A 21,201-nucleotide genomic window follows, 5' to 3' on the forward strand; every position below is an offset into this window, starting at 1 on the left:
AGAGTTTAATATCCTTTTTAGACACAGGTGCTACAGTACCCAGTTTCACAGTGTCCAATTACTGAGAGCAACGCAACTGCACTTTTTATGAGCTTCTAAATCTCATGCTAAGCCCAAGTATTCTATAAATCCAATTTTGTGTATTTATTTTAAGGTCTTTTTCCCATCTTTTGGGAGGACTTGGGGGAGCATGTAGCACTTCATCAGAACTAATGCTCTCCATCTGCCAGATCTCTTTATGAAAGAATTCCCATCAAAACTGTCATTTTAGCGTGCTAACACATTTTATTCTTTAGGCCATTTTAAGATACTGATGGAAATGCCTTTAATCTAGTCAGTATCAGGAACTATGGTATCAGTGTCTCTTTTAGCTCTTGGGCAGCTTTTTCCTGAAAAGGGACAATATCCCTAGTGCAAGTAGATGCCACAGTCAGAGCACCATGTCAGAAACGCTTCTCAGCTTCAGGCAGAGGAGAAATCAGCTTCTCCCTATGCAGTCTCTTCACCAGTCTGACCCTAAAGCAACAAAATCAAAACACTTTTCTGCCTCTTACCCCAGGTTTCAGGAAGGTTCTTCCTCTGAGAGTTGCGTAAATTTACAAGATAAAGACCAAACAAAACACAGCAGAATGGAGGCCCTAAATCTTTGATAAGGGATCCCACACTATTTTATATCACATCTTTTTTCACTGTGGAGTTTGAGCAATGGATTGAACAGAAGGAATTTTTGGACTGCAAATCTCTTCCTTCTAAATTTCTTCCCACTTGTTATAGCACTCATAAAACAATGAACATTTGCTATTAAATACTGTGAGGCTTTTAAAATTGCAATAATGTGCATCCTCTATAGTGTGGTTTTTCTGTAAATATTTACTTGTATTTCAATCAGTGTTAGTTCACTTATGCACTGGAGGGGGCCAATATTAAGCACAGCTATTGAATTCAACACCTAACCTGGAAAACAAGCTTAGATTTAAAATAATTAGAGTAAGTTCCCACAGCTATCATAAAGTAAAAGTTTCTCCTCCTTGTACAGATTATAAAAACAATAAGAAGTAAATTCAATTGTATTACATTTGCTGTTATATTTTGACTACTGCAGAAGTAAACAATACATTGGAAAAAGAAAGGTCAGGGCACCTCTTCCAAGAAGTAAAAAACATACATAGATAAATTTGTCATGAAGCACTCCACTTGTCACTTAGCTGTGCAATAACAGCAGTGAAGTATGAGATTTGTTCTTTGAAAGTTTTCAATAATAATGTTTTTTGTTGCAAGAATTCTGGTTTTTTTTTTCAGAGACCAGAGTACTTCATCTCTTTGCACCCTAAAAAGGCATTTGTACATTCTAAGAAGGGTCTGAGTTAAAAATACAGTTAGCACTAATTGTTACACAATTTTATGAAGATAAAAATATTTGTAACACATGTAACAAAAATCTTTATTTGATTTCAATTTAATATAAATAGTCTTTCCTACCTAAAACCAAATCCAGACAGGTGAAATGCCCTCTTTTTCTATTTATCCTTTTCAAAATGTTCTTAAAGTTTTGCTACCGATTGTTTCCAATACAGAATTTGACGCGTTTCACCTTGGTGTTAGTCAAACTGAAGAAAATAGTAGGAAAACAGCAGGACACAGACTCACAAAGGATGAACTGCTGACACAGGACCCAAGATATTGTTACCTACAGTGCTTTTCTTTCACTTCTTTGTTTCCTCCTTTAAGAGAAGAAACTTAATATATATTTTTCAGATCCTTTAAAGGCATTAAGCTGGATTTCCACAGCTTTGTTTTACTGGGGAACAAGAAACTTTGCTCTGGAAGACTGAAGCTTTGTTCTTTTGAGATGTCCTTAGAGCAATTCACCAGGGTGGCTTTCGCTGTCTAAAATGTCAGGCCCAGCCTGAAACCAAACATCTCCTTCACTCCCGTAATTAGCTGTATGAAGAAGAGTTAATTTTAAAAGTCTGTGTACACCTACCCTAACTTAGAATAGGCGAAATCCATTTTCCTTCTCAAAACTACTGCTGGGAAAGGAAAAATCAGAGGCTTTTGACATAAACTTCACTTACTTCCAACAGCCCTTTCCATCCATCTCTCTGCATGCCTGAGTAGAGACCACAATGTCCAAATGTGTTAACCTGCATATCCGGAGTAATCCCAGGAGCCTTACAAGAGGACAGGAGTTCCATACTGACACAAACACACATGTATAAAAAATCCTTACCAAAATACCTAAAACAACATGTAAGCTGCCAGCCTCAGTCTGGTTCTCTGTCTGGGGTCTCGTTTAATACAAAGAAACAACTGCTACAAGCCACAGCTTACATGAATTTGCATTAATACTTTATTGAGAGAAGCAATTCTGTAATGTGTAGTATAGATAAAACATCCTGAAAGCTGAGGCTGAACCTATCTACTACCACCATCTGTAGAGACAGGGCTCAAACCAGGTATTTCAAGCAGCTCTGATGGACCACCACCTACCACATGGAGAGAGGAAGAAATTAATCAAGTCCTGAGAAAAACTCTTGCACCATTTAGGCTGACATGCTCAGAAAATGTAGGAAAACTGGAGAAAGTTTAACCACAGCCTTATTACTAAAGCTTCTTTGCTCTGGCAACAAGCCAGGATAGAAGTTCCACTAGTGCTACCAGCCAATTATTTGAGTTTTGTCCTGAACTGAGAGCAGAGTTATGGTTCATTGGAGCACTCCGTGCTAATTGCAATAAAGCTGCTCAGGCTGCTGGAAGAACCAGGCACTGGGTCTGGCCACATCAAATCACCCTCTTGAAAAGGAGAAGGCACAACCTAATTCACTCATTACGAAAACCAGGCTCTGGCTGACTGGAAGGCAGAAGAAATTGCCTGCATCTATCTCCACACCCACCTTGAGCAGCTGTAGGACTCCTTAGTAAAGGAGAAACAGCCTCCAGACGGGTTTTAAAGCCTGATGGCACAGTCACAGCCACAGCAGGGATGGCAACAGGAAAAGCTGCAGTAGAATGTAACCAATCCTTCCCTGCAAGTCTAAGCAAGGTGCCTCGGGAGAACACCAGTGCACAGAAACCACTGCCTTTAATGACCTCCTGTGTGATCCAGGGTTCCGAGGGATCCAATGGCTGCCAGAACCACAGGGCACCATGAGAACTCCACACCCCAAACGGGTTTTACTACACGATGCTTTTAACTGAGAGGGGGAAATACCAAATGGCATAAAACCCTTTGGAAGGGTGGACCCAATAACCAAAGCACCCAAACCATGTCTGTGGGGAATGGCTCACTCAGCAGCTGTAGCGAGTTCAGTTCGTAAATGGGGCAGAAACACCAATTAAGTGTAGTGGTTTGGTTCAAAACATCCATTACTTACTTACTTTCCTTCTGTGAGATAAGAATCAGGAGAAAAGCAAAGCAGGTACAAAACTTAAAAGAATATAAAGAAGTTTATTAACAGACCTAAAAGAAAGGAAAAAAATCATACCACACCTTCAGAACACTTTCCTCCCCCCACCTTTCTCCCTTCTCCCACTGACAATGCAAAAAGACAACCCTTGAGATTTTCAGTCGGTTTACCACCTCTATAATAATCTTTTTCAGTTCACTTAGGGAGAGGACTCTCTCTTGCTCATGCTATGGAGACATCTCCACAAGAGACAGTTCTCTCATGGCTTCAATGTCACAGCAAGACAGCTGCCTGGGTTGGTTTTCTGCTCATGTGAAAGTCCCTTCCCTCGACCTACAGCCTTCCCCACAACTGCTTTCAAGGGTCCAATCTTGAGCTGCTGGGGTACCATTTTAAGGATGAGCTGTTCAGAAGCAAAGGTTCTCTTCACATATCTCTGGGAGCATCTTCACCTCTAGGAACAGAGGTCTTCTCCTTCCCTGGGAGCAAGGGTCCTCATCACTTTCATTTCTCTCTGTTCAAGATTCTCATCAAATCTCAGCTACTTCAACATTTGCTCATTTCAGCACAGGTCCTTTTGCTCACGATTGCAATTTGAAAGCTCTACCCCCCCATGCTTCATGAAATTACAACAGGTACTCTGATGTCTCAGAGTCCATCAACAGAGCTTTACAACAGAACTTCAGCTTCTAAGCTTGAAGCATCTCCTCTTTCTCCTCACCCAGGGTTTCAGCTCTTCCTTCTTCACTTTCTTCACTGACTTTGGTGTCTTTATGGTGTTTTCTTCACTTGCCTTCACCTTTCCCTTTCCTCTGACCTGGGAGAGGATTGATGTCTGCAGGCTTCATCTGTTCTGGAGAACCTTGCAGCACTGAAAGGGTTCATCTCAGCCGGCCCGCAGCTGGAATTCGCCTCTGGCTGTTGCTCACCCCGTTCCTGCCGGGTGTGCAGCGAGCAGAAGCCGCTGAGATCTCAGCCAAGCCACGCCGAGCAGGGCCCGGCCCCGCTGGGCCGCCTGCAGCCCCCAGTCACTGTCCGAAAGCCAGAAGCAGGAGAGCCTTCCCGGGCTCTCTTCTCTCCTCAGCGTGGATCACAGAGGCGTGCCAAGCTTCGTAAGGGCTTAAAAGAGAGTTGCCAATATCCAAACCAGCCAGGTGATTGGTTCTGTTGGGTCTAGAGGAAGCTGCAAGCACCTCTTTGCAAAGAATCACTTCCGTGGCTGATGGAGCCCTCTTGAACTAAAAACCCAAACTCTGCTAAACCATGACAGGAGCATGGGTGTGCGGGGAGGGAACACCACCCTCTCATGTAGGATGGAGATGGTGCTGAAACCACCTCTCGTCAGCCAGTGTGTCACCCATCAGACTCACAGCTCACACCAAAACCAGTTGTTCCCACAGTCCTGGCACTCCAGCCAGGAAAATCTGACCATAGGAATTTATCCGCAAACAAACTGGAGGAGAATGACACCTCACACCATTGTGCAAAACTGAGACAGAACTCAAAGCATAACCAGCCATGAATCACAGAATCATAGCATGGTTTGGGTTGAAGGGACATTAAAGATCACCCAGTGCCACCCCTGCCATGGGAAGGGACACCTCCCACTGTCCCAGGCTGCTCCCAGCCCCAATGTCCAGCCTGGCCTTGGGCACTGCCAGGGATCCAGGGGCAGCCCCAGCTGCTCTGGGCACCCTGTGCCAGGGCCTGCCCACCCTCACAGGGAACAATTCCTTCCTAGTATAAATTTTAACTCCCTCTTTTAGTTTAATACCATTGCCCCTCATCCTCTTGCTATCTGTCCATGTAAAAACGTCATTCTCCCTCTTTTTCATAAGCCCCCTTTAAAAGCTCACAAAAGGCTGCCATGAGGTCTGCCCAGAGTCTGTGGAAAGGCTCTCCACATTTCCTCTCAGGCTGAGAAGAGCCACCAACCACAGGGGTGTGAAAGTATTTATGAGATACAGGCAAGAGCATTTTGGGATTGTACAAGGCTCGTTAATGAAGTACAGGAACCAAAGGCAGGGAAACAGGGCATGGAAGAGGTTTGAGGAGTAGCTTTTGGAAACACAGAGGTAAGGGGATACAAGGGGATAAAGGATCACATGTAACCAGACTGACCAATACACTTGTCTGGCCGTGATCCACACATCATCACCACTACCCATGCTGCCTTCCCATCAAACCCCACTTCTCACTCCTTTCCTTGGTGAGGGGACTCCATCTGTGCATCCATGGAGCTCTCAGTGCCACTTTCTGCAGCTGGGACCAAGAAGCCACAAGTCCCTGCAGTGCCAGCACCAAACTGGAGAGGTGGGAGGTGTGGGCCTGGCCCGGGTGTGTGACCACCAGCCACGGCCAAGCCAGGCGAGCCAAGCGCTGGGGATGCACCAAGGCCAGGCTGGATCAACAGAGACCCCGATTTGGCTGCTGGAGGGCACCAGAGACCCAACCCAGCTTCTGGGAACACCACGAGGTTGGGTAGCTGGCTGAGAAATGACTTTGCAGAGCTGTGTGTGCCCAGCTAAAGCCGAGAGCAGCACGGGCACCTGCAGCAGCTGCGGATGGAGGGCCCAGGAGCAGCTCCTGGGCAGCTGCACAGCTCAGTTATTTCCTGGGGGGCCCATCCTGTGTGTGTGTACTGAATGTACCTCTCTGCCTCACTGCCAGCCCACCAGAAACCACAAAATCATGGTTATTAAAGCACCAGGCCTCAGCTAATAAAGCTTCACCGAGTAAGGCATTAGTACAAGGCAGCTCTGAGCTGCCACACCGAGCTTACAACCCCCTGCAAAATACTGTGTAAAATACACAGCAAAGTGTGGCTACGAATCTGAGAGAAAGCCTTTTTGCTTCTGTTTGTTTTTAATTTTAAATTGCCAGTTAGAGGGCAGTAGTTCCTCGTACACCTTAAACAGTGACCCAGATAAAAGAAGTATTCCCAGTTTCCTCCCTGCTCCTCTCCCACATCACCTGTGCACTGAACAGACCTGGAGGAAAGATATGGATTAAAATTAAGATGGCAGTAAATAAAGAAAGTATAATTCCTTTTCAAATCAGTTTCCCAAATAAGTTCACACTTGTGCCTGCATGAAAGAAGGGTTTTCATTCCCACACCTGGTAAATTTAAGACTTTGGATTAAGTTAAAGTAGAGAAGTCCAGTAAATTTTATTAATGCTGCATCCATATGAAAGAAAAAAAAAAAGCATAAAAGTTTTTGAGCAAAAGGCAAGAAAAACCCTTGGAATACAGAAGAATTTGTAAGAGAAGGTGATAAATATACCTCAGTGTATTGAGGGTGAAACAGATTTTTTCAAAAGAGAACAAGTTCTGGAACAAAGCCAAAAACAGGACTTCCAGATGCAGTCACTGACAGAAGAATTAGGATTTGCCAGGAATAAATCCTCCTGCCCAAAAATGTAGCTCAGAAGAAGCACACCACACTCTGCCACCCTGGATATTACTGAGAAACCAAAATACTGAAAATTCAAGTAAAATGGAAGGAGAAGAAGAGTAGGTACAGATGTGGAACTGATAATGAGGTCCCATTAAAATATACTGGATTAAACATCCCAGTTCCAGCTCAAAAACCAAATAATCCCCCACGTGAGGAGAGGGCACTAGGGACAGAAACAAAGGACAATGTCACAGCAGAAAAAATCCTTTATTTATGTACTGGCATCCAAATAAATTACTTATTTACCCAGAGTGGGCCATGGGATGCACTGAGATTGGAGCATCCTTTTTTCAATACTTTGTTTACAACTTACAAAGTAAATAAACATGGAAGAAATTTTGACAGCTACAAACATGTACTTGGCAAAAAAAAAAAATCATGAAAAGCAGTCCAAAATCAGATTAATTAGATTTTCTATATGCCAGTCTAAGAAAACATAAAACCTCAACTAGCTCGATTGCATTGCCTCAGCTAACACATGGATTACCACAGCTTCTCGTGAGGATAAGACCCTCTGGAAAGCTATTAAATAATTCCCTTTCTCAAATGCCAGCATATTCACACAGAACAAGATGTTCCCAGGTCTGTTTCCAGTTTAAGAGTAATAGAAATCTTCTCAGTGTCTCCTGAAATTTATAAATAAGACACCTGAGATAGTACAAAACAGTATCTTTAAAGTGCTAGATAAAATGTCATTCAGCAATGCATAACAAAAACCTGAGAGAAGGGTCAGAGATGTCGTAGGTTAGACTCAAATTAACAGTGACACTGAAGAAGTTGCCAAAATTTCTCCCATTTGTCAAAAATACAGATAAACTCAAGGGAAAAAGTCTAGATCATGATGCAGGCAAAATTCAATCCCAAAAGAAAATCTGTGCTATTTTGTTTAATTAAGTTGGCAAGAAAAATCTTACACAAGTCTAATACTATTACTTTAGCTTCTCTTTATGTATCTTCAGCAAAAGACCCAATGGTTTAGTAACAAATCAGAAACTCCAAGTTGTTCTGCTCAATACAATGTAAAACAAACAAAAGCAGCTTTCAGTGAAGTAGAAAACCATTAGAACAAGAAGGTAACCACAAACGGGAGGAGAACTCCATGCTTACCAACTAAATTTTAGATTTTTTTTTGTCATTTGTTGGAATTCTGTTCAAGAAAACACAAGAAAGCCATGTCCATACCCCTGCAAAACTTCCCCAAGAAATTTAGATACGTGTGCAGAAAAGGTGAATAAAAAATCCCCCAAATATCATAGGACCATGAGACCGTCCCTCACAAAGGTGTCCATACTTCAACATCATCAGGAGGAAGGCCCAAATAAAGGGGAAACAGTCGAATAGCAAAAGGGATGGAGATAAAAAAACTGGTCTTAGTTACCTCAGAGACCCAGCTGTCCTCTAAAGGCCGCAGTGACAACTTCCTGGTGGAGGTAAAAGTCAACCACCCCGACACCCTGAATGTCAGAACCAACTTCTTTGCAAGTTCTCAGTATTTTCAGCTGTGCATTGTCTATCATTGGTTTGATTTTGTGTCAGTTTCTACCCTGAAAATTCATGTGTGACACATTTACAGAATGAATTAAGAGGAGAAAAAGCTTAGCTTGTGTTACGAACCCCTTCTTGTTTACATGCCTTTTACACCAGGCAGTGGACCAGAATCCCACAATCCCTGAGGTTGGAAAATCCCTCCCAGACCATCGGGCCCAAGCTGTGCCTGATCCCCACCCTGTCCCCAGCCCAGGGCACTGAGTGCCACCTCCAGCCCTTCCTTGGACACCTCCAGGGATGGGCACTCCAAAGCTCCCTGGGCAGCCCCTGCCAAGGCCTGACCACCCTTTCCATGGGGAAATTCCTGCTGCTGTCCACCCTGAGCCTCCCCTGGCCCAGCCTGAGGCCATTCCCTCTCCTCCTGTCCCTGTTCCCTGGGAGCAGAGCCCGACCCCCCCGGCTGCCCCCTCCTGTCAGGGAAAGGTTGTGGCAAAACTGAACTCATGCTGCAAGGAGGGAACCCCAGGATGCTGCTGTCCCTGAATGCCATTACCGCGAGGCAAAAGCCCGGCTCCTTCCTTCACTCCCTGTCGGTTGTACTCCACAGAAGAAGGTGTCCCAGGCCACTGACAAGGAGGCTGTCCCTGCTCTGCTGCCCCGCAGCAGCACAGGGCTGTGGTTGTCACACATGGGGCACAGGCTGAGCTCCGAGCCCCAGGGACCCCCAAGGCATGGAATAATGTGCTCACCCAGAGGGTACCAGGCAAAAAGTGCTTCACCACTGCCCACCCAGAAGGGGCTCTCCTGGGAGAGGACAGGGCCTGGCTCAGGACGTACCAGCACCAAGAAAAGGATGCAGATCCCAAGGCTGGATGTCCAGGCAGCACAAAACCTGCAGCCCCAGGGCCTCATTTCACAAGCTCGAAATTAAAAACTACGAGCTGCTCGTGTTCAATTTTAGTTCTAAAGCAGAATCACTTGTGTTTACATGGCTCATGTCCTAAGCAATTTGGGAGCTGCCTGGCTCCTTGTGCGTTACCATGGCACTGCAGATTAGCTGAGGTGAGTGTGGATGGGAGGAGGCTGCAGAAAGTGCATTTCAGCAGCGGCTTTGCCTCCACACACCATTCCATGAGCCTTCAGGGAGACGATTTTCATTAGATTACACCTAAACCGTGACCACTCACCACACAGACCTCCCCTAAGGCAAAGACTGCTGCGTGGCTGAAGGTCCTACCACATCTCTTTTCACAAAACTGTGGTTCAGGTGATTCAGAACTTCAGTTTCAAAGTCAAAATTTTATTTGTCACACTTTATCATCTTAATGGTTTGACCTCCTCTTTCTTACATTTACTTCTCTGTAAGAGTTTTTAAGGAAAAACTCATTTATTCATCTGTCATATCATTAATTTCCTCATTCTTATGACACACTTGTCTCTAACAGAGGATTAATCCTAGGGCTTGTTTCTAATAAAAATCATGTTCTTCCTGAAGTAATTTCAACTGCAGCACAATTGCTTATGAAAGACGAAAGACAAAAGACAGTGAAATAAGCATTGAATGTTAAAGGTGTTTTTTGGTGGTTTTTTTCCTAATAACATACTCATGAATTGCAAACAACACACAACTAATACATGTTAACATTTCTGTTTGGAAGGTGGGTTTTGATGTATTATCCATTTATCTGTAATAGTATAGATCAGAGGGTCACAAATCAAGTTTCATACCTCGCTTGGTGAATAGCTTCTACCCACTCATCTCCATCAACCTCATCCTCACAACGCAGCTCCAGTGGCTTCTGCCCCTCATGGCCAAAGAGAACAGTAAAGTAATGCTGGAAATTAGAACAAAGAAAAAAAGGTTCAGAAACTCCTAAATGAAAAAGATATATAAAATTAAGAAACAAACAAAAAACCAACCAAACAAAAAATACGAAATAGAAAAAACATCCCACCCAGCAAAAAAAAACCACCAAAAGACTTTCTATACTCCAAAGTGCTGTCAGCCCAAGGAAGATGTGTTTTAAGTTTTAGTCTTGAAACATGGATTGGAGTTGAAACTACCCTGAAAATATTCCCCTGTGAATCAAGGTAATAGCTTTCATGTACTTACTGTGAAGTTATTGTTCTTAAACTTCCACAAACAAGACTACAAAATACAATTCCCTAAAGAGCTCCTACAGCCACGTACAATAACAGAAATACAGTGGGGTGTCTGTAGATCTTCTCTCTTGCATTTTTTCACCTAAAACTGTCCTCACGAGCCAGCATGGGGCACCAAGCCTGGAACCACCACCTCCTCCTCCAGAGAATGCAGATTGAGCACTGGCTCCAGCTTATTCCCCACCTTCCCAGAAGAACAGGGACTCTTCTCATTCATCACACTCCCAAAACATTTTTGCCCCTCTCTCAAGAAGCCTCAGCCATAACTGTATGGCAGCAACCTTTTTTTTTTTCACAAGAAAATGCTATTCACACAAAAACTGTCATATTCTCATTGGCATTTCTTGCATGAAGGGCATTGCCCAGGTGTGGGCCACAGAACTTTCAGGGAAGTTTTTGCTACTCTCAGTATTATCTAGTGGGGAGGGGAGAGCCACCAGTTATCTACGTTAGCTCCCATTTCACAGGGACAGTTATTTACAACCCTATTTTGAACAGCTTGTGTACTAACTTACAGCCAGGGAGCAAACAGAATTCTTCCACCTCAGATGAAAAATATTCTACCTAAACACACACCTTTAATTTCCACAGTTGCCTTAAATGCACCCTTTAGAAATCCGGACGTTTCACAGGCAGCAGGACCAGTGAGGGGCCTGGCCAAACATAAAAACATCTGGGTTTGGGTCTGAGGTCATCCAGGAGTAATTCTAGCTGAACTTCTCTGGATCACTCCGTTCTCTTCATTGCCCAGAACTACCCTACCCCTCTCCACCTCCGCACCTGTGCACAGGGAACAGAAATTCCCATCTGGGATCTAACAGACAAACTTGAGCACTCATACATTTGGCCTCCTTTTGGATAACATGAGTACAAAAAAAGGAATTCCATAAGGAGAAATCATTCACTTGTGCATTGTATTAATTTGCTAAACACCATTACACATATACAAAACACTTCTCATGCAGAAGAACACCAGAACTGCAGGATTGCAGACAAACACAACAGAAATGAGGCCAAATCAGAAGCAGCATTCACATTTAACAGGCTTTAACTAAAGGAAGTTCAGGCTCAGATCTGTTAAGTTTCAGAAATAAAACAGCTCCAGAGCCCAAAGGAGGATTAATATATGAGTAGAAGGACAATCTTATAACCTGAGGGGCATCAACAGAGCATATCATTTAAACCTGAATGCCATGAATAGAAAAAAACATTTACTCAGGTCCATAGGATTCTCCACAGCAGTGAAAGATAAAAACTTTTAGAACAATACAGTGCAGTTGAAAATAACCTACAGCACAGTGAAAAGTGTAGCAAGATTACACACAAATGTGCTCTGTTTATAGAGTGGAATAGTCTATTTTAAAAAGCATATTTAAAGATAAATCACACTGTTCAGCACTGCATATTATGTAACAAGTTATTTGTGTTTCATAAAGCTGTTACATATAAAATTAGAATAAAGACACAAGTGCAGACAAGCACTGGATTTAATCCCATTGTGTGGGGATTCAAGTTAAAGGGAGAGACAATATCACAGTCCTCCCTACTTTTGAAGTGCAGCAACTCAGACCTCTTTAGAGCAAGACTTCCAGCGATCTCATGTCGCAGAATTTAAACTCAGAGGTGTGCAGTTACCATGGTGACAGGCACGCTAGAAACACACAGTTAGACACAGAAAATGCATACATTTAAACTAACTTAGGAGGCAACCACAGTAGGTCTGGACCCAATGGCAAGTAAAGCTAAATTACAGAAGACATTTGTTTTGAAATCACCTACATCTGTCACCCCCTCAAACAGGCATGTTGCACTCAAGCATCAGTATCAACTCTCACTTCATTTATCCAGAAATAGCCAACTCTAAAGCAAACAAAGTGCAAGAAAAATATCATAACATGCCTCTAAAAAGAATCTCGAAGTAATCTTTGAATTCTCTTTTCAAAATAAATGTTGCTTACTTAAAAAAACTAATTTACTACAAGAAAATAAGATGGTATCTGTGATGCACTATTACATTCTCCAGTAAATGCTGTATGTGAGTGGGCCTGTATATATAATTACACAGAGACAATATAATTTTAACACTGCCATTCAATGCTAAACAGTTCAGCTCCTTCATCACTGCAGCATAGTACAGGTAAAAAACACCCTTCTGCATACACACTATCAGCTTCCTGAAGGGAAAACAGTAAATATTTAAGCACTGTAGCACATATTTACATCAACTACCCTTATCACCTTCATCATCATGTCTGTTGGGTAGCAGGAAGGCATTTGTGTTTCAAGTTCAGCTGGACAATTTTGTTGTTTATCCTTATTCTGAAAATCCCTGGACTCACAGGAGGTAATATGAACAATCTGTATTTTGACATAAAACAAATTCAGTAATTTCATTTCAAGGTGTCTTTTCAGTATTCAGGTGCACACAAGTGAAATGGCAAGGATTTCTTTGAATAAAAACACCTTTGGCAGAGTTCTTCAAGGTAAAGCTTGAGAAAAAAGAGGAGGGAAAGCTTCAGGTACCTTGCCCAGCTATGAAGGCATGACTGACAGCCAAGGAAAGAATTCAAGTGTATCAAGAGCACTGCTGTGTGTCACTGCTCTGACTCGTACCTGGGGCTAACCATAGTTTCTCCCTGCAGTGAAAGGAGGAATCAGAAGGAGACAAGGAGCTGCTGCAGAGACAAGACTGAAGCCAGACTCAGATTCTGGGTGAAGAAGCCCTGCACCAGAGCCCACAGCAGCTCACAACACAACTCTGCCCTTAATAAAACTGCCCAAGGGATGGCAGTGCTCAAAACAAGGCAGCAAAACCTCCGCAGTTGCCAACATTTCCCCTTCAGAGGGGAAAAAAAACATTGTTCTGATTACAAAAAAAATCAATCAAACAAACAAACAAAAACCACACACACAAAACAACCCCACAGAAACCAAAATCCAAAAACCAACCCAAAAAGGCCCCATACCAAAAAAAATCAACCCAAATGATACATGCCCTGTAACAGAAACACTACTTTTAGGACCGCCGAGGTCAATTAGTGGTGATGGCTCAAACAGCCCCATGACTGAGGGACCCAGAGGAACAAGGATTCCCACAGACGGGCTGGTACCTGTCACAGGCAGAGGAACTGCTACTCCAGGGAATGTCACTTGGCAATTCCACCGCAGCTCCTGCCTTCAGCTCCTCGTAAATTTGGTCAGCTTTGTCCAGGAGGCAAAGCTCACACTGGGATAATGACTCAAGTGTCAACAGTGCTTTTGATATCCCACCCTCCCATCAGCAGGGCGAGTTAACATGTAAATTATGCTCCAAGGGACACCAGGGTGACACCAAATTGTGTTGTACTGTGGGCTTGCAAATGGTGTGTGCGGTGTGGCAGCGGATAACCTGCCCATGATCTGCTCTTCCCTAAGCTTTCCTTACTGAACATAAAACTAATTTATAATAATATACTGTAAAATTATAATTTTAAAACTTAGTTTTGCCATGATCTTGCTAGGTGCTATTATTGCAGTCTTGGTTTAACTATTCAAGCCAGGACAATGAGAGTAAGTTAAAAAGAAAATTCCAGGGGTCAGTATTGATCAGAATGGAAACCAGAGATGAAAAACGGTGAAAAATTTGTCTCTGTACCAAGATTGCTACCAAAACACTAAGAGCCTTAACAAAAGCCTGTGTTCAGTGTGAGGCAGGAGGAAGCTTAATCATTTGTTGTGTATTTAAGGCTTATATTCACTACCTGATGTTAGCAAGAGCATGTAGCAAACCTTTGATGTTGAAAAAGGTAGCAGAGGCGATTAATTAGAATCTAACATGACAAGCTAAAAATATTTCTTGTTCTTGACTTCTAAAGACATTTTTCAGAATCTGGGAGCCTATGTGCAACCTGAAATGCAAGTAAATGACTGAGCAAAAGAGAACAATCACTGCAGCAAATGAAAACTCAGTAATCCCAGAAGGAAAAGCAGCAAACTGCAGTCTAAATCAAAGCAGCTTATGCTATTCAAGGACACATTAATTCATGAAGTTTTCAGATGTGTTTTACTGACAGTATTTTGCCCAGCTTCTCAAAAACAAAATGTGTATTCTGTATTTCTTAGGTCCTGGGGAAAGGGAAGGAAAAGAAGGGAAAATGTTGGGAGGAAGGCAGCATCTCTAGAAGGGAACAAGTGGACAAGGATGAAGGCATGGAGGTGAGGGAAATGTCTGGAGGAGAAGGCAGCAATCCCTCACAGAGAGACTAATCACAACAATGTGAAGTGTCAGGATAGGGGGGAATGGTTTCAACGAGAGGAGGTTTAGATGGGATATTGGGCAGGAATTGTTCCCTGTGAGGGTGGGCAGGCCCTGGCACAGGGTGCCCAGAGCAGCTGGGGCTGCCCCTGGATCCCTGGCAGTGCCCAAGGCCAGGCTGGACATTGGGGCTGGGAGCAGCCTGGGACAGTGGGAGGTGTCCCTGCCCATGGCAGGGGTGGCACTGGATGGGCTTTAAGGTCCTTCCCACCCAAACTGTTCTGTTATTCCATAGTTCTGTCAGCAGCATGCTGTTGGGAAGGGAGTGGTCCCCTTCTGCCAGGGAAGATTCCCCCATCTTGGGACTTGCTGTGCCACCACTACTGGCAGGAAATCCGCAGCCCACTGTTGTTAAATTAGCATGAGAATGGAATAATGACAGGACTGAGAATTCATTTTAAAGTTTCCAGGGAGATCGACTGAGCCAACGCATTTCATGCTTGTATCACACCAATTAGTAGAAGCTATAATGAGAACAGGATTAGTGGACATCAGAATTAATACGATGTACTCAGGAAAAGTCAGATGGTTTTTGTACAAGGATGGCATCTCCTGTAAACCCAGGGGAGCTCTCAGAAGGGTCAACGAGTGTTTGGATTGCAACAAAAAGGTTTTCAAAACGATTTTGAGAGATATTTAGGGAAATGCTTAAGCATCTAGGACTTAAAAGGAAAACGTCACTCCACAGATGAAAAAAAAATAAAAAGGAAACAAAAAATCTGATCAAAAGCTAGGAAAGAGAGCTGTAATATTGGACCATCTGTCAGTTCTTACAATGGAAAAAAGTCATCAAAGGACTTCCTCAGGGAACTCTGTTGAGGACTGCGGTAGGCATTACAACGGATGGCAAAGTTTGTAAATTATTTAGGATAGTAATGATGAGAATCTATTATTAAGAACTTCAACAGGCCTGAGTTACGGGACAGCAAGATGGCAGACGTAATTAACTGTGCACAAATGCAAAGTGACACATGAGGAAAAACATTCCAAGCTTCACATGTGGAAAGATGGGCTTTGTGCTTGGTACCACCACTTAGGGACAAGATCCTAGGAAAAGTTCCATGAAAACACCATCCCAATGCTCAGCAATGCCAGAAGAAGCAAATCAGAGCACAGGAATGACTGGGAAAGAAACAGAACAAAGTGAACAAGGCTGTTACACTATGAAACATCCTGAATACTGCGGGTACTTTCGGACTTCTCACACAGAAATGGCAACATAAATTGGGAAAGGCTCAGAAAAAGGTAGAAGCGGTGTGGAAAGGCTTGAGTATGTCCCAATTGGATAAGCAAAAACTCAGTCTGGGACTCTTCAGCACCAAGAAAGGACAAGGGGTGATGGTTTTAAACTGAAGGAGCCAATTTAGACTGGATATCAGGAAGGAGTATTTTACCATGAGGGTGGTGAGGCACAGGCTGCCCAGGAGGAGGTGGATGCCTCATCCCTGGAGACACTCAAGGTCAGGCTGGACAGGGCTCTGACCCACCTGATCAAGGTGAAGATGCCACAGATCTTTGCAGGGAGGGTTGGACCAGGAAACCCTTAAAAGGTCCCTTTCAACCAAACTGTTCTGTAATTCTACAGAAGGAACAACTCTGGGGATTCAACAGGAATCTGCAGAACTGGGAGGTGTATGAAGTGGATGAATAGGGCTACACAGGTCTATTTCTTTTCCAATTAAAAAATAAAAAAATCTATTAAACAAAGGCCAGAGAAAACAGCTTCAAAACAAACAGAAGAAAGTGGCTCTTCACAGAACTGGTGATAGTCTGGGGTTGCTCTGTGACAAAGGAAGTGGTAAATGCAGTGGCAGGGATGTGCAGGGAGAGCAGAGAGCTCACTGTACAGAATTTCTGGTCTAGCAAACACACAAAATTCCCATATTTGGAATGCAAACAGTCCTGAAGCTGAAAATGACTGGAAAGTCCTTTTAGAGGAGAGGGAAGGGGAAAGTAAAATAAATACTAAATACATGCCTTCCCCAGCATGTCCTCATGGCCACCATGTGGGACAGGTAATTAGAGCAGCTGGACCTTTGGTCCACCCAAATGAAGCCTTTCTCATAGTCATACAGGAGCTAATTAAAACTTCCCTTGGTGGCATGTGAGTCCTCTAAAGCCTTCAGACTGCTTTGCACCTGATTATAAACAAGAGGCACTGGTACCTTCAGGAAGTGCTGGCTCTTACAAATTTTCTGGGGTTTTTCTTGCAGATTTTGATTTTGATTCTCTAAAAAAATAAAGAAATACTTTGCAAACCTGGTAGAGAGACACTGGAGTATTCCAGGTTCTGTGTTTCCTTCTGGTGACACCTAGGGATTAAGGGGTATTTTTATCATTTTAGTGTTACATCCCTGATAGGTAGAAATCTGACATTGAACACAACTACAGAGAAAAAAATTCTAGGGGTAAATGAGAATAGGGCTTTTATCTGCCAAGAGCATGTTAGAAGATACTGATTTGCATCTCCCACACTGAGGAGATTCAGAGATGGGCTGTAGTATCTGCTCCGGGTTTAGCTTCACACTGGACAAATACAAACTACCTTGTACTGGGTGGGGGGTGAGATGGCTTGATGTCACCTTTGTTCAACCAATATTGAATTAATCGAGTGCCAACCTGCTCCATAAAATGTATTCTGACATCTGACTATTCTGAACTGCCTTCCTGAGCCACCCTGCAAATATTGCCTGGCCAAGAACAACTGAGGTAATTATATTTAATTATGCAATCAACAGTTTTCAGATTAGGGAGATTACACATAAATGCACCCTGTGTTATAAACTCTTACTCTGTCAATTGAAAAATACCGTACCCAACTTGCATGCAAAACAGAAGTCAAGGAACACACAAAGGTCACTGAGGACCTCAATTCTCCTGCAACTCTGTTGACTTGCATCGAAATTACACCAAATTACAATGGTTATAGCACTTGTTTTCATGGATGAGAGAATGAGGCTAATATGGCCCCATCTGCTCTATTTTCAATGCAGACCATTTGTACTTCAGCAGCAGTTTATCAACAGGGAAAAATTCTGCCACATAAAAGGAAATTTTGACAAGTCAAACCTACAGGAATGGATACAACAAGTAAGTGCAGCTAAATTATTCACTAATAATAAACTGAACACGGGTACCTTCATCTAAAAGTGCATTTGACACAGTCCAGTGGGAATTTCGTGCCAGAAACCACAAGCCACTTGCTTCCTAGGGACCTGAGAGCTGCCTTGCAATGGTAGCACAGTCGCTAGTAAACATTCACAGCATTGCCAGCACTGCTGTGTGCCTCCCTGCACACCCTCAGCCTCTCCTCCCACGTGAACCAGGGCTCCTGGGACTGGCACTGATACATCTCTGCATCTCATTTCCCCAGGTGACTGATGCAGTAGCTGTGCCCTCAGGATACTTCTACAGACTGAATTCCTGAAAAGTGAAGAGTAATTCCTGCAAACCACAGCCAAATCCAACCTGCCCAAGCCCAGAGACAGACAGAACTGCTCCAAGGACCTGATGGTGAACACTGCTACCCCTGTGCTCACCACAGCACGCCCTCAGCCCCATTCCCAGGATTCTGATCTTCCCAAGCACTGGAAAAAGGACACAGCACTCAGAGCTGCAGTGCACACTTAACAATGAAACACCTGAATTTTAGCTACCACTTGTTGCCTCTGTTCCCTCCCAGTCTTCAGTTGCTCTGTAATATATTCCTTATGCTGGCAAAGGAAAAATTACTTCCTTGGAAAGTGCTGGTTTTAATGGCAATTTGAGACATTTTCAGGACACAGCCATTCATGTGGAGAGTTCAACAAGTGGGCAGGTACCTGTGGGGACCATGGCAGCGAAATGTTTGCAGTGCAAATGATGGAGAAGGAGCACAGAAATCCCATTTTTCCCTACTGATGACCTAACCCAGCAGGCAGGCTGGGGGCACAGCCCTTCACTCCTTGTCCCTGCCCCCATTTCAGAAGCCTCCATTTGGGCCACACTGGACAGAATGAACAGTCAAGTCAGTCCAACATTTGGTCCCTCCTCAAGCATGGCACAGCTGAAGTGAGCCAAGACCACAGCCCTACCACATAACTAAGCATGACAGAACTAAATTAGTAGAAGTACAACTAAATTAGTAGAAGTACAGCTATATCAGTAGGAGCACAGCTGTATCAGTAGAAAAAGGTGATGTTCAAACTGACACAGAAAGGACAGATGGGGAAAACAGACAGAAAGAGACCAAAGGGAGTACTGGAATCAGCAGCAGCGTTAAACATTTCTCAGGACTGAAAACTTTCTGTGTTTTGCTCTATTTTTTTTACCCTGTCTCATTTGTTCACAGTTGTCACAACCTTAGCCTTTCTCCATGTACTGACAGCCTTCCCCTCCTTGTCCAAACAGCAGCCAGAGCTCTCCAGCCTTCTCCTCTGAAACCTGACAGTGCTTCACAGCTCCTCCAATTCTGACATAAACCTCAGCATTTGGTTTGCCCTGCAGAAGACATCCCTGTATTTTAATTAAAAGATCAGACTTTAAAGGCCAGAAGGACCATTTATAACCTTCTATTCTGATTACTTATGTAATATGGACCAGAAAAATCTCTCTAGAGAGCTCCTGCATCAAACATACAGGATCACGATGAGACACAGACCCTCCTTCATCAATCCTAACATAGAAGAAAGTAATGAAAAACCCTCCTGAGCCCAAGTTAAATTCTTCTAGGTAATAAATTACCCTCGCTGCTGAAAACATGCAGCTTCATTTTAAAGAATGAGCAGGCAGGTAAATAAAGAAATTATATGAAGAGCCTGGTTTTTGGAGATTGCATCCCAACACTGTGCACTGCGGGAGTGAAGCCTGGGATCCTCAGCAAACACCATCTCATATGTACCAAAAATAAAAAGGGAAAAAGATAAATCTACCTCAAAGCATTGACACAAACAATTTCTATAGAGCAAGTAATTTTGAAGTATTAATTTACAGGAAGCTGATTAATTGACTGCCTTCTAATTATATTCTGAAAATATGCAAACACAGGATTTGACATTTTCAAAGCACTTTACAGACAGTAACTAATCTTCGAATTCCTCTACAAGGTAAGAATTATGGTGCCCATTTTAGACACAAGGATATGTGCAAAGATGCCCAAATATAGATCTGCTGTAAAAGAGTTCAACTCAAGATTGCTATAAACAGAGCTTCTCTCCCTGAAGTGAGCCAATACACGATAGGGAGGCAAGAATAAGAAGTCAGCACATCTTAGACCTTGTTACATCCCTGTTATATATAATAATTTCTATCTATAAACATTTTCAGAAAAAATCCAAACACTTGAAATTTCAACCAACTGCAGTTTTCTGTGAGATGAGGGACAAGACTGGTACAGTCACACACCAGCACCAGAGACTGGCAGGGCTCTGATGGAAAGTCAAGACCACTGCAAAGAGCCAAATACAACATTTTCATGAAACCTGAATGATTTTATGGCATGGAAAAACATCCCTTTCTTGGCACCATCCTCTCTGACAGCCACAATCTGTGGTTAAGTAGCCCTGAGGGGTGGGAGCCTCATTATAACCTTGTAAAAAAATTGGCAGGAAAAGTGACAGACTCTGGTTTATAACAAGAGAAGGTTATTGCAACACCAGAAGCCTTGACCTCCACCTTCCATTTACTCACAGTCCACCAAAGGAGCACTGGCTGCTCTGCCCACCTGCATCACGCTCAGGAGGGCAGGGAATGACATTCCAGGAACACAGAGCTGAACACGGAGCTGCTCTACCCATAACTCACAGAGAAACAGGTTCTTCATTAAAATTACATTTCCCAACCTCGCCCTTAAGGACGGTGAGTAGAAAAGTTCCCATTAAGGGAACCTGTAACTGCCTCTCTCAGCACATTTGGACATTCCAGAGCCCCAGGGCATGGTCGGGACTGTTGCACCAACCCCCTGGGTAGATGGGGGTCACTCAGATGCACAGGGGGATAAAACATTGACTCCACCTCAGGACATCAAAGACCTAGTGACTGAGTCCTGTCCTATCTCACCCACCAAGAAATTTGGATGAAATTTCCATGACATCCCTGCACATATTCTTGAATCTACTGTCCTTTGAATTCTCCAAGTTTGCAATTAAAAAAAAAACAAACAACAAAAACTAACAGACACACACAAAAAACCCAAAACAAACAAACAAACAAACAAAAAACCCAAAAAACAAAACCAAAACCAAAAAACCCCAAACAAACAGAAACCAATGCACCTCACCTTAGCCAAGCAACAATTACAATGATTCCATCATATGACAAGCCTTCCCTAAGCCCCAGGACTTCTGACTGTCCACTTTCAAACCCTGGGTTTCTACAAGGATTCTCTGAAATTTCCTTAACTGTTGGACATGCT

General features: G+C 43.3%; 1 protein-coding gene across 1 annotated transcript in view; it reads right to left on the bottom strand.

Annotated features, from left to right (window-relative positions):
* The window catches only part of RASGRF2 (Ras protein specific guanine nucleotide releasing factor 2), a 116,550-nt gene that overhangs the window by 69,521 nt on the left and 25,828 nt on the right, over positions 1 to 21,201 (bottom strand). The window contains exon 2 of the mRNA XM_069002504.1: positions 10,082 to 10,188. Coding sequence (XP_068858605.1) covers positions 10,082 to 10,188 — 107 coding nt within the window. The remainder of the gene's footprint in view (positions 1 to 10,081; positions 10,189 to 21,201) is intronic.

This window comes from Aphelocoma coerulescens, assembly GCF_041296385.1.
Source record: "Aphelocoma coerulescens isolate FSJ_1873_10779 chromosome Z unlocalized genomic scaffold, UR_Acoe_1.0 ChrZ, whole genome shotgun sequence".
Classification (NCBI taxonomy): Eukaryota; Metazoa; Chordata; class Aves; order Passeriformes; family Corvidae; genus Aphelocoma; species Aphelocoma coerulescens.